The 13,758-nt window shown below is 44.8% G+C and overlaps 1 protein-coding gene across 1 annotated transcript in view; it reads right to left on the bottom strand.

The window, feature by feature from the left end:
• Positions 1-13,758, bottom strand: part of LOC126088176 (UDP-glucosyltransferase 2-like) — a 139,150-nt gene that overhangs the window by 39,018 nt on the left and 86,374 nt on the right. The window contains exon 4 of the mRNA XM_049906300.1: positions 6,636-6,956. Within this exon, the coding sequence (XP_049762257.1) occupies positions 6,636-6,956 (321 nt within the window). The remainder of the gene's footprint in view (positions 1-6,635; positions 6,957-13,758) is intronic.

Raw genomic sequence — 13,758 nt, 5'->3', positions numbered from 1 at the left:
GATCTGAAGATGGTTCTGAATGAACCGAAACCGGTCATATGAATAATAAAAAAAATTTGCAATCAAGACGGATTTTAAGTAACATTATAAAATCACTGATTGCGGTTATCCCGTAAGACATTATGTCTGTTTTTGTAAAAAAAGATTGCCTGGCAGTTCATCGCTTCCCGTGAGTCTTGGTTGGAAGTGGGCAGAGGTGGTTGCAAAGGACGGTTGGTTCATTAAAATAATGCCTTCGTAAAGTACTCGGGCGAATCAGTCCGTAAGTAACGGAGACGCAGTCAACTCTAGGCTTAGCTCCCAGACTGATGGGCTCACGCCTGCGCACTTTCTCGTGGGAAGAGGACTTACTACTTTACCGAGAGGGATTGAGTCTTTAAGTCAACTAAGTTAGTAAAAGAATTCAAGTTCAAAATGAGACTTTTGGAATCTTTGGAAGTTCAAACCCTCGTAAAAGTTGGAAGGTCAGAATTTTTAAATATAAAAAACATCTACTGAATACAGTATGTGCAAATAGAATGTAACAAATGTACCAGACGCCACCTGTCGGTAATAGTGTTATATTTAATATAAATGACGTGCACTTTGCCAACCAATTTTATGTGACGTAGCTTGTGAAAGTTGCTGATTTGGACGGGTTACTCCTGTAACTGAAATATCAGGTACGTTCTGGTACATTTGATATTGATTACATAGGATGAAAAAGATTTGCTTTCGTGAAATAGTAAATTAGCGTAATTATTTTTACAGATCTGAAGATGGTTCTGAATGAACCGAAACCGGTCATATGAATAATAAAAAAAATTTGCAATCAAGACGGATTTTAAGTAACATTATAAAATCACTGATTGCGGTTATCCCGTAAGACATTATGTCTGTTTTTGTAAAAAAAGATTGCCTGGCAGTTCATCGCTTCCCGTGAGTCTTGGTTGGAAGTGGGCAGAGGTGGTTGCAAAGGACGGTTGGTTCATTAAAATAATGCCTTCGTAAAGTACTCGGGCGAATCAGTCCGTAAGTAACGGAGACGCAGTCAACTCTAGGCTTAGCTCCCAGACTGATGGGCTCACGCCTGCGCACTTTCTCGTGGGAAGAGGACTTACTACTTTACCGAGAGGGATTGAGTCTTTAAGTCAACTAAGTTAGTAAAAGAATTCAAGTTCAAAATGAGACTTTTGGAATCTTTGGAAGTTCAAACCCTCGTAAAAGTTGGAAGGTCAGAATAGGCGACGCTATCCATCCCCAAGAAGACGTCCTGCCCCAACAAATGTGGAAAAATTGGAGGATAAAGAACTTAGGTATCAGCCAAGATGGAATTTATTGGGCTGTTGTCCTCAAGACTCTAAAGTAGAGACATTACCAGGTCAATACAGCTGGCTATACCATCTGATGTTGTCGTGGTTGGGGAAGGTGTCATGGTGCATTAAGTAAATTGTGTGTCAAAGTCTTTTTATGACTCATTGTGTTATTTTCGCTTTAGTATTAAAAAAAAGTTCTTACTGATGTGAAAGAAAGTGGCACATCTTATCTGTTTACACGGAGCTACACCGAGTAGGGTTGTTGATAAAATATCGATATATACCGAAGATATATTATCTATCGATATATCGATGACTAAATGCGAGTATCGAGTGCCGATATTAATATTTTATATTTTTTCACAATTTTTTCGTAAATAATTGAAGCTCTTGTGCATTTTCAACTTCTCGCGGCGTAATGAATAATCCATTAAATTTCGGGCATGCAGCCGCGCAAATAAAATTTCTTCTACTGATATTTCGGCCGCGTATCGTCCGGCCATCTTCAGAGCGAGTCACAAGACTGACGACAAGGTGCCAAGCGCGGCCTTATATGCTCCACCGCGGCGGTACTGCGCATGCGGGTCACAGATGCTGCGCCGCCTGTGGCGAAAGCGTACGGACGTTCGATATGCTTATCGATGTTTGATCGGCGGCGGTGACACGGTGACGACTTCTCTGCAATTTAATTAGTCCAAGAGCCGGATTCCATGCTTTGTCCAAATTGAAACCTTTGTCTCTGTTTATTAAATTGTTGGCTAATCGAATTTCTATGGCTTCCTTGAATACAGATTCCCAAAAAGAAGAGGTGGATGTTAAAATCTTCACATCACTGTAATTCATGGAATGACCCGTATCAAGACAATGTTCGGCCACAGCTGACTTGTCTGCTTGTAATAGGCGTGTGTATCTTTGGTGCTCCACACACCTCTCATGAACGGTGCGTGTTGTTTGACCTATGTATGACTGCTCACAATTTCCGCAAGGAATCTGGTACACACCCGCCTTATGAAGCAATAAATCGTCCTTCGCAGAGCCGAGTAAAGCCGCAATCTTCGTGGGGGGCCGGAAGATCACCTTAACACAGTGTTTCTCAAGAATACGGCCTATCTTTGAAGAAAGAGCACCCACATAAGGCAGAAACGCCCTAGATCTGAACATCTCCGCAACAAATTCGTAGAGCATTCGATGCAAAACCTAAAAAGAAGGTATACGATGCGGAAGAAGATAGTAATTTCTTCAGATCTAGGGCGTTTCTGCCTTATGTGGGTGCTCTTTCTTCAAAGATAGGCCGTATTCTTGAGAAACACTGTGTTAAGGTGATCTTCCGGCCCCCCACGAAGATTGCGGCTTTACTCGGCTCTGCGAAGGACGATTTATTGCTTCGTAAGGCGGGTGTGTACCAGATTCCTTGCGGAAATTGTGAGCAGTCATACATAGGTCAAACAACACGCACCGTTCATGAGAGGTGTGTGGAGCACCAAAGATACACACGCCTATTACAAGCAGACAAGTCAGCTGTGGCCGAACATTGTCTTGATACGGGTCATTCCATGAATTACAGTGATGTGAAGATTTTAACATCCACCTCTTCTTTTTGGGAATCTGTATTCAAGGAAGCCATAGAAATTCGATTAGCCAACAATTTAAAAAACAGAGATAAAGGTTTTAATTTGGACAAAGCATGGAATCCGGCTCTTGGACTAATTAAATTGCAGAGAAGTCGTCACCGTGTCACCGCCGCCGATCAAACATCTATAAGCACATCGAACGTCCGTACGCCTTCGCCACAGGCGGCGCAGCATCTGTGACCCGCATGCGCAGTACCGCCGCGGTGGAGCATATAAGGCCGCGCTTGGCACCTTGTCGTCAGTCTTGTGACTCGCTCTGAAGATGGCCGGACGATACGCGGCCGAAATATCAGTAGAAGAAATTTTATTTGCGCGGCTGCATGCCCGAAATTTAATGGATTAATTGAAGCTCTTATTTTGAAATAGTAGTAGAATATAATTTTCTTTTCACTGTCTGAAGAAGTCTTACTACTTTTTGAGCGTTGAAGTCCAGTCTTCCTCTTTGACTGTGTGAAGCCAGTATATGTGGCACAAAAGGACTATTGCACGGGGGGAGAGGGGGGGGGGGCGGGAGGGGTGGTAGTGTGAATGGAATAAAAAAGACATCCGATGTGAAGACCACCAGTTCCGTTAAAAAACAATTTTCAAGGCAAGTAATGCACTATTTCTTCGCATCAGCATTCTTCCAAAACAGTTGCTGAAAATTACGAACAAAAGTCTAAATGGCAAGACTGGTCTTTGCGGTGGGTGGGGACATGTGAGGGGAAATGACGATGTAATCGGCACTTGGGGCTACCAACGGAAACTGCAACATTGAGCTTCACCATGCAATCTTGACACTAAAACTGCTGGGTCGCTGGCGTTGGCAGAAATGAAAAAAAAAAACACGGAAGTAGAATAAGGGTGATGTTTGGTGTGTGGGGCGTACAACTGCGCGGTTATCAGCGCCCGTACAAATTCCCAACCGTTGCTCAGTCCAATCTCGCCACTTTCATGTATGATGAAATGATGAGGACAACAAAAACACGGGATCATCTAGGTGAAAATTCCTTACCCCGCCGGGAATCGAACGCGGGACCCCGTGCCCGGGTAGCGAGAACGCGACCGCGAGGCCACGAGCTGCGGACCGGAAATGGAACGAAGTGTTCTGAACAAATCCGATATGTGACGAAACCAAAAGACGGACCCATCGGACACTTTTTATTGTGCCGCTTACATGCAGTTACCATTGTTAGCGAAGTGCTTATCGCTAAGTGTGAATGTGGATCATTTTCCATTCAATTCTTGCTCCAAGGGGCATAGGCAGGTTGCTGGCTTGTTGATGTACATAATATCTAATAATAAATCAATACTTAAAAATACAGCTCTAAAAGCGGGAGTATATTTACAATATGCAGCCGATATTTTTATATGCTGTTATACACACCAGGTTAGCCGAGAGCGCCCACTCCTTTGCGGCCTCCGACAACGCCTGACTGGAATATCCCTTGGTGGACACACTTTTTGCTGCACTGCCTATGCGGATGATCTGGTACTCCTTCTTCGCAATAATGACGAAGTTCGTGCAGCACTGGCGTGGGTGGCGACCTACGGCGCGGCATCGGGGAGCCATCTCAATCTCCACAAATCACACGCCCTGTCTATAGGCAGAGGCCTACCCGACGAGAGTGTCGCACCGCTAAGAATCAGTGACACAATCCGCTGTCTTGGCATTGATTTCGCATCTGATATGAAGCCTTCAACAGCCATTAACTACAGGCGTTTATTGAATCAGATGAGAGCAGGAATAAGTGACCACCGTCTGCGACATCTAGACCTCCTGCAACGGACACGATATGTTAACGTGTATTTGGCGTCACGTATCCCCCATTTTGCACAGATACTCCCCGTACCACCTACCCTGGCTCACCGCATGTTGGCGGTTTTGGGATCCTTTGTTAATACGGGCATGTTATTTAAGATTCGTTACGAGTCCCTAACCCTCCCGAGGAGCAGAGGGGGTTTAGGCCTTTGTCATGTTCAGAACAGAGCGAAGGCCCTGTTCGTCAGCTGTCACCTGCAACTGTGGCGACGAAGTCCGACGTGCCTCACAAGTCTTTTATTAGAGGCCTTACGACCAATCTCACTCGCACCCCCTGTGATGGTATCGGACATCCCAGCACCTTTCTTCTACATTAGCCAGTTCTTCCTTGAATTAAGCTACATCCGCACCGCACTACTACCCACACGCTTGATGATGACGAGGGCGATATATGCTGCCATGCAAATGAACATGACGCCGAATGTGATTGAAAGCAAACACCCCGCTACAAAGTGGCGCGCTGTGTGGCAGGCAGTGAATGCCACCACCCTTGATACTAACGTGCAATCTGCATGGTACGTAACTGTTAATGGGAAACAGTTGTGCCAGTCCCGCCTACATCACATCCACCTAGCTGATTCACCCTTGTGTGCCACATGCCAAGTGATTGACACGGATGAACATCGTTTCGAATGCGGGTCGGCAAAGGACGTTTGGTATTTGGTGCGTCAGATATTGGCTTTTCTCACACGCACGACTCCCGACAGGATAACTACCCGATCACTTCTTTTCCCCGATGAGATTTATTTCCCAAGAGCAAAAACGAACTCTGTGACGTGGATCAGCGGCCACGCTGTTCACTACCTCTTCGGTAATGGCGAAAAGACAGTACCCGATTTTTGGTATTACCTCAACGAACGACATTGTGCGATCGTCAGGAACCCTAAATATAGGCAATATTTTTCTAATTTTCTTTGGAGCGCATTCCATAATCCGCCTCACAGCTGGATTATCGATGACAAGAGAAGATAACCATAGCACCTCTTCCCACTTCCTTTTTTTTTATGAGATTTGAACAAACAACGGAAACAACACAGCAACGAGAAGACAGTCATCGAAAAATTCGCAGCGGGCTATAGTATGGAGCATCCTTTGTCGTAACGGGACGACTTCCTATTATTCTGTTTATGTAGCCGCAGAGGAACGGCCTTCCTTTCATCCATTTGTATAAAAATAAAATAACATAAAATAAAAAAAAGTAGAAAAACCAACCTTCCAAAATCATTTTTCCCTTTTTTTCATTTTTGTTAAAAAAAACGTGGCTAGGATAGCTGAAAAAAAAAAGTGGTCGCATTGTTGGACCATAAAGCGGAGGAACTGCGTTTTTTAAAAAAAAAAGCGTAATGGAAAAATAAAAAAAAAAGCGGTCTGGGGCGCTGTCCCAAAAAAAAAAAAAAAAAAAAAACGCGCCGGCCCCAGATCGAATCCGCCCGGCCGATTAACGACGTGGGCCGGTGTTTCGGCCAGCCTGGATGTGGTTTTTAGACGTTTTTCTACATCCCACTAGGTGAATACCGGGCTGGTCCCCACATCCCGCCTCAGTTACACGACCCGCAGACATTTGTAACACTTCCGCACTATTTCATGTCTTACACTAGACGCAGACAGTTGGGGTATACTAATTCCTTCCTGGGGGGTATGGGGTGGCGGCAGGAAGGGCATCTGGCCACTCCTTTCAATTAATTTTGCCAAATTCGTTGTAACCACGCCGACCCTGTGCACATTGCGGGACAAAGGCGCAAGTGAAAGAAGATTTTTATATGCCGTTATATCGATATTTTTTAGTTGTAGATATATCGATTCATTATTTCGATATAGCCAGAGCGAATAATTAGGTCTTTAAAATATCGATATATCCGATTACCGATAGTTTTAAGAATATCGACAGTCGTAACGCCGAGCACCCACCTGCGGCAGGGGTCGGGGTTCCTCCACGTGCAGCCCGCCAACCTCGACGAAGGCCGGCACGTTGGGAGCGGGCTGGTCGACGCTCCAGTGGCTGTTGACCAGCACCAGGCTGGTGTTGCGGACCACCTGCGCCAGCGGGGGCGTGTCCGCGCCCAGCACCTCGCGCAACTTGCTGTCCACGTGCCCGCCCGACAGCAGCCAGTCGACGGCTCTCAGGTACACGTGCGTCACCGTGCTGTACACCCGGCCCCAGAACGTGAACGGCGCCGTCAGCGGCACCATGTACTGTTCAGTGTAGGCGGGGTGCTCTGGGTTACCGACCTGCGGACCATTGCACAGGATCTAAATACACCGACGGAAAAAAAAATCGCAACACCAGAAAACAAGTGATGTGGAGAAATGAAATTTCTGGAACACATTTGTCTAGGTAATAGATTTGAGTGACTAACATTGCAGGATCACATGTTAATGTAAGCGCGAGGTAGGCAATTACAAATATGAAATGCTGGCATATTAATTGCCGATGTAACCGGCAGAAAGTTCAATGCAAGCAGGCAGACGTGGGTGCATTTTGTTTTACTGGTACCGGGTATTTGTTTTTAGGATGGAGTTCCATACCTGCTGCACTTGGTTAGTCTGTACAGGGACGGTTTTTGCTGGTTGTGGATCAAGCTGGAGTTGTCGTCAGATGTTGCCCCATGTGTGCTCGATTAGAGACAGTTCTGGTGATCGAGCAGGCCAAGACAGCATGCTGGGTTACAATGGTGGTATGTGGGCGAGCGTTATCCTGTTGGAAAGCACCCTCTGGAATCTGTTCATGAACTGCATCACAGCAGGTCGAATTACCGGAGTGATGTACAGTTTTGCAGTCAAGGTGCGTGGGATTCCGCTGATAATGCTAACTGATGCTGTTATACAGTGGATACTACATTGTCCAAGTATACAGGGTGTTACAAAAAGGTACGGCCAAACTTTCAGGAAACATTCCTCACACACAAAGAAAGAAAATATGTTATGTGGACATGTGTCTGGAAACGCTTACTTTCCATGTTAGAGCTCATTTTATTACTTCTCTTCAAATCACATTAATCATGGAATGGAAATACACAGCAACAGAACGTACCAGCGTGACTTCAAACACTTTGTTACAGGAAATATTCAAAATGTCCTCCGTTAGCGAGGATACATGCATCCACCCTCCATCGCACGGAATCCCTGATGCGCTGATGCAGCCCTGGAGAATGGCGTATTGTATCACAGCCGTCCACAATACGAGCACGAAGAGTCTCTACATTTGGTACCGGGGTTGCGTAGACAAGAGCTTTCAAGTGCCCCCATAAATGAAAGTCAAGAGGGTTGAGGTCAGGAGAGCGTGGAGGCCATGGAATTGGTCCGCCTCTACCAATCCATCGGTCACCGAATTTGTTGTTGATAAGCGTACGAACACTTCGACTGAAATGTGCAGCAGCTCCATCGTGCATGAACCACATGTTGTGTCGTACTTGTAAAGGCACACGTTCTAGCAGCACAGGTAGAGTATCCCGTATGAAATCATGATAACGTGCTCCATTGAGCGTAGGTGGAAGAACATGGGGCGCAATCGAGACATCACCAACTGCCCAAACGTTCACAGAAAATATGTGTTGATGACGTGAGTGCACAATTGCGTGCGGATTCTCGTCAGCCCACACATGCTGATTGTGAAAATTCACAATTTGATCACATTGGAATGAAGCCTCATCCGTAAAGAGAACATTTGCACTGAAATGGGGATTGACACATTGTTGGATGAACCATTCGCACAAGTGTACCCGTGGAGGCCAATCAGCTGCTGATAGTGCCTGCACACGCTACACATGGTACGGAAACAACTGGTTCTCCCGTAGCACTCTCCATACAGTGACGTGGTCAACGTTACCTTGTACAGCAGCAACTTCTCTGACGCTGGCATAAGGATTATCGTCAACTGCACGAAGAATTGCCTCGTCCATTGCAGGTGTCCTCCTCGTTCTAGGTCTTCCCCAGTCGCGAGTCATAGGCTGGAATGTTCTGGAAATCTGTCTCGATACAAACGTACCGCGCACGGCTATTGCCCCGTGCTAATCCATACATCAAACGGGCATCTGCCAACTCCGCATTTGTAAACATTGCACTGACTGCTAAACCACGTTCGTGATGAGCACTAACCTGTTGATGCTACGTACTGATGTGCTTGATGCTAGTACTGTAGAGCAATGAGTCGCATGTCAACACAAGCACCGAAGTCAACATTACCTTCCTTCAATTGGGCCAACTGGCGGGGAATCGAGGAAGTACAGTACATACTGACGAAACTAAAATGAGCTCTAACATGGAAATTAAGCGTTTCCGGACACATGTCCACATAACATCTTTTCTTTATTTGTGTGTGAGGAATGTTTCCTGAAAGTTTGGCCGTACCTTTTTGTAACACCCTGTATATATGAAAAAGGTTGGATATACTTTCAACTACCCCCTTTCAACTACACTCATGCTCATAAATTAAGGATAATGCTGATACATGGTGAAACAACGCTCTGGTGGGTGGTTTAAATCACATCGGGGTACGACCATGCGGTGCATATGACCTGCGGTCGTCGCACAGTGGCGCTGGCAGCAGTCCACATACGCAGAGGTGTGTTGGTGCATGTCAGAGTACGGTGCAGCGAGTAAGTGTGCAGGCGTTTACAGACGTGCTAATGGTGCCTGTGTCTTGAAAATGGCTCAAAGAACACATATTGATGACGTTACGAGGGGTAGAATACTAGTGCTACTGGAGGTTGGTCGAACACAGCAGGTCGTAGCAAGGGCCCTCCGAGTGCCACAAAGTGTGATGTCAAGATTATGCCAACGATTCCAGCAGGCAGGAAACGTGTCCAGGCGCTACAGTATGGGACGTCCACAGTGAACAACACCGCAAGAAGACCGATATCTCACCATCAGTACCTGCAGACGGTCACGGAGTACTGCAGGTAGCCTTGCTCACGACCTTACCACATCCACAGGAACAGTTGTCTCCAGACACAGAATCTACAGACGACTGAACAAACATGGTTTATTCGTCCGGAGACCTGCAAGGTGCATTACACTGACCCCTGGTCACAGGAGAGCCCGTAAAGCTTGGTGTCAAGAACACAGTACATGGTCATTGGAACAGCGGTCCCAGGTTATGTTCACGGACGAGTCCAGGTATAGTCTGAACAGTGATTCTCGCCTGGTTTACATCTGGCGTGAACCAGGAACCAGATACCAACCCCTTAATGTCCTTGAAAGGGACCCGTATGGACGTCGTGGTTTGGTGGTGTGGGGTGAGATTATGATTGGTCCACGTACTCCCCTGCATGTCTTTGACTGTGGAACTGTAACAGGTCAAGTGTATCGGGACGTCATTTTGCACCAGTGTGTCCACCTTTTCAGGGGTGCAGTGGGTCCCACCTTCCTCCTGATAGATGATAACGCACGGCCCCACCGAGCTGCCATCGTGGAGTAGTACCTTGAAACAGAAGATATCATGCGAATTGAGTGGCCTGTCTGTTCTCCAGACCTAACTCCACCCAGCACGTCTGAGATGCTCTCGGTCGACGTATCGCTGCACGTCTTCAAACCCCTATGACACTTCAGGAGCTCCGACAGGCACTGGTGCAAGAATGGGAGGGTACACTCCAGTAGTTGCTCGACCACCTGATCCGCAGTATGCCAACCAGTTGTGCGGTCTGTGTACGTGTGCATGGTGATCATATCCCATACTCATGTTGGGGTACATGCGCAGGAAACAGTAGCGTTTAGTAGCACATGTGTTTCGGGACGGTTTTCTCAACTTGTCATCAAAACCGTGGACTTACAAATCTGTATCGTGTGTGTTCCCTATGTCCCTATGTTATTAGCACCAGTTTTGTGTAGTGCCACATTGTGTGGCACCACATTATGCAATTATCCTTAATTTATGAGCATGAGTGTACTTTCTGCTCGAAGTCACCCAAACACTATGGGAACTCCGGGCTAGGGTATTAACGTTTTCTTCTAATACAAAACGAATGACATCTTCTGCCAATGATGCTAACTTGTGGTCTCTCACAGTAAAGATTCACTTACACTTCACCCTCCATACATCGCTATGTTACAGCAAAGTTGCAATAAATTGTTCCAAGCATCACCATGTTGCAACAAAATTGTAACAAACAAAGTTGTAACAAATTGGCCCATACATCACCACCGTTACACCAGATTGTAAAAAAATGCCCTGTTTTATAGCAAAATTGTAAGAAATCTCCCATTTATCGACAGGTTAAAGCAAAATTGGATCAAATTCCCCATAGATCGCCATCTTACAGCAGAATTATAATAAAGTGTATCCCTTTTTTTTGTTAGTCTTCTGACTAGTTTGATGCCACCCACTATGAATTCCCCTTCTGTGCCCACCTTTTCATGTCAAAAAGCACTTGAGACCTACATCCTCAATTATTATTGTATTGCAGCCCCTGTCTTCATCGACAATTTTTACACTGTACAGCTCCCTCTAAGGGGTAGAGGCCCTGAGTGGTAAAGTGAAATTTCCTAAGGGGTAGTAAGACGGTTCAGTAGTGTTTGGGTCTCGAAACTGAATTATTTTCAAAAGAATATTATTATTATCATCATTATCTCGTAAAACTGTAATAATGATTACATAAATTACCAATAATTACATTTTTTATTTCAAATACTAGCATTAACGCGTGAGACAATGTGGTGGAGGTTACAACTTTTTTAACGAATGTATGAACAACTTCTTCCTTGTTTCTCACATAGTCCTCTTACTGCACATATACTTTGTATCATCTATCTGTGACAGTAAAATTGGTACATATATGCTTAAATATCTAATGAAAAATGCCTTCTCCGGGTTGTATGTAGTTCCCACAATTGATCAGAAACTGCTTCCTTATACAATAAACGATCTAATTGAGATCACAACACAGCAGTAGCTATGTAGTGGCTACTGCGCTGCTGTGTGGCAGTGGTCAGACGCAAAGCATTGCCAACCTAAAGGGTTCCAATTTCTACCGTTTCGGAGGTAAGGAGTCAGGGATTCTAGTGCTGGACAAGCAATAGGTGTAGTGTACATCATTTGACTTGGTTGATTTTAAAATGGGTTGCAGGGTGTGAGCGAAGCAAGTGTCACTAGTGAGAGGAGTGGTGCAGAGGAAAGCACATTCTCACATTCTCAAATAAGTATCTATCATCAATGTGAGTAATTAGCTTCCTTTTCTGAGGAGGAGTTGTCGGTAATATCGTGATGCACTGAGAATTACGTGATCTCTCTCTCTCTCTCTCTCTCTCTCTCTCTATATATATATATATATATATATATATATATATATATATATATATATATATATATATATATAATGTTGTTAGAATTAAGAAGTACCAATTGTTTCATTGACTAATTATTTTGGGGCTTCATATGACACCTACGAAAAGTAAATATCATTTATCTTCCATCATTTAAAAAAAATTAAACCATTTATAGACAATTCTTTATATTTTAAAGTTTAGTTAGTTGCTAATATCGTTGATGGTGGGGGGAGGGGTGTGGGTACTAGTCAATGTCTGATTGCACTCAGGGGTAATAGTCTCAGAAAGGTTGGGAGCCACTGGTCTAGTACCATGTGTAAGTAGGCTGTTTAGGTTTTTACGTTGGTAACGCTACGTAGCGCTCTGTATGAAAATCACTGACTGTGCTGTGTGCAGTCTGTGGCTGGTTGGCATTGTTGGAATATTCGCTATTGTAGTGTTGGGCAGTTGGATGTGAACAGCGCGTAGCGTTGCGCGGTTGGATGTGCAGAGAGAGATGCCAGATAGAGATGGGCAAACTGAAACACGTAACTGTTTCGAAACAAATGAAACAGGTACAATGTAATGTTTCGATACGCTGTTTCGAAACAGTGAAACAGTTTGTGTTTTGTAATCTAATAAACCTACACATTTTATCATCTTGAATGTCTACTGTATAAGTATGTCCATATAAACAAAAATGAGGTGCGAGAGCAATAATCATATCGCAGAAAGTATGAAACCATCACTTAGGCGTCTTGGCAGTTTCGTATTTCCTGCAGCAAATTCGTTGCTTTCGTGTCGTGTGACTTTTACTTTTCAATTGGCTGAGGACAGCCATAGCTGAAGACAGAAGAACCACCACGAACAGAACTGGAGGTGAGAGCAAACTGCAGAAACAACGGATATGCTACTGGGATTCCCACATTCCGTTTGTATGGGTAATATGTATACCCTTAACATAGACAAATGTAATGTATTGCGAATACATAGAAAGAAGGATCCTTTACTGTATGATTATATGATAGCGGAACAAACACTGGTAGCAGTTACTTCTGTAAAATATCTGGGAGTATGCGTGCGGAACGATTTGAAGTGGAATGATCATATAAAATTAATTGTTGGTAAGGCGGGTACCAGGTTGAGATTCATTGGGAGAGTCCTTAGAAAATGTAGTCCATCAACAAAGGGGGTGGCTTACAAATCACTCGTTCGACCTATACTTGAGTATTGCTCATCAGTGTGGGATCCGTATCAGATCGGGTTGACGGAGGAGATAGAGAAGATCCAAAGAAGAGCGGCGCGTTTCGTCACAGGGTTATTTGGTAACCGTGATAGCGTTACGGAGATGTTTAACAAACTCAAGTGGCAGACTCTGCAAGAGAGGCGCTCTGCATCGCGGTGTAGCTTGCTCGCCAGGTTTCGAGAGGGTGCGTTTCTGGATGAGGTATCGAATATATTGCTTCCCCCTACTTATACCTCCCGAGGAGATCACGAACGTAAAATTAGAGAGATTAGAGCGCGCACGGAGGCTTTCAGACAGTCGTTTTTCCCGCGAACCATACGCGACTGGAACAGGAAAGGGAGGTAATGACAGTGGCACGTAAAGTGCCCTCCGCCACACACCGTTGGGTGGCTTGCGGAGTATAAATGTAGATGTAGAATATACCCATCCTGCTAATTTCCATGCACACAAATGGAATCATTGTGGATAACAGGTACTGTGACTATAGACTCACAAATAACGCCAAATAATTCGAATAAATAACAAAATATACGGTAACAGAAAAAA

The sequence above is a fragment of the Schistocerca cancellata genome, chromosome 6 (genome assembly GCF_023864275.1).
Source record: "Schistocerca cancellata isolate TAMUIC-IGC-003103 chromosome 6, iqSchCanc2.1, whole genome shotgun sequence".
Lineage (NCBI taxonomy): Eukaryota > Metazoa > Arthropoda > Insecta > Orthoptera > Acrididae > Schistocerca > Schistocerca cancellata.
This window is presented reverse-complemented; position numbering and strand designations above follow the sequence as displayed.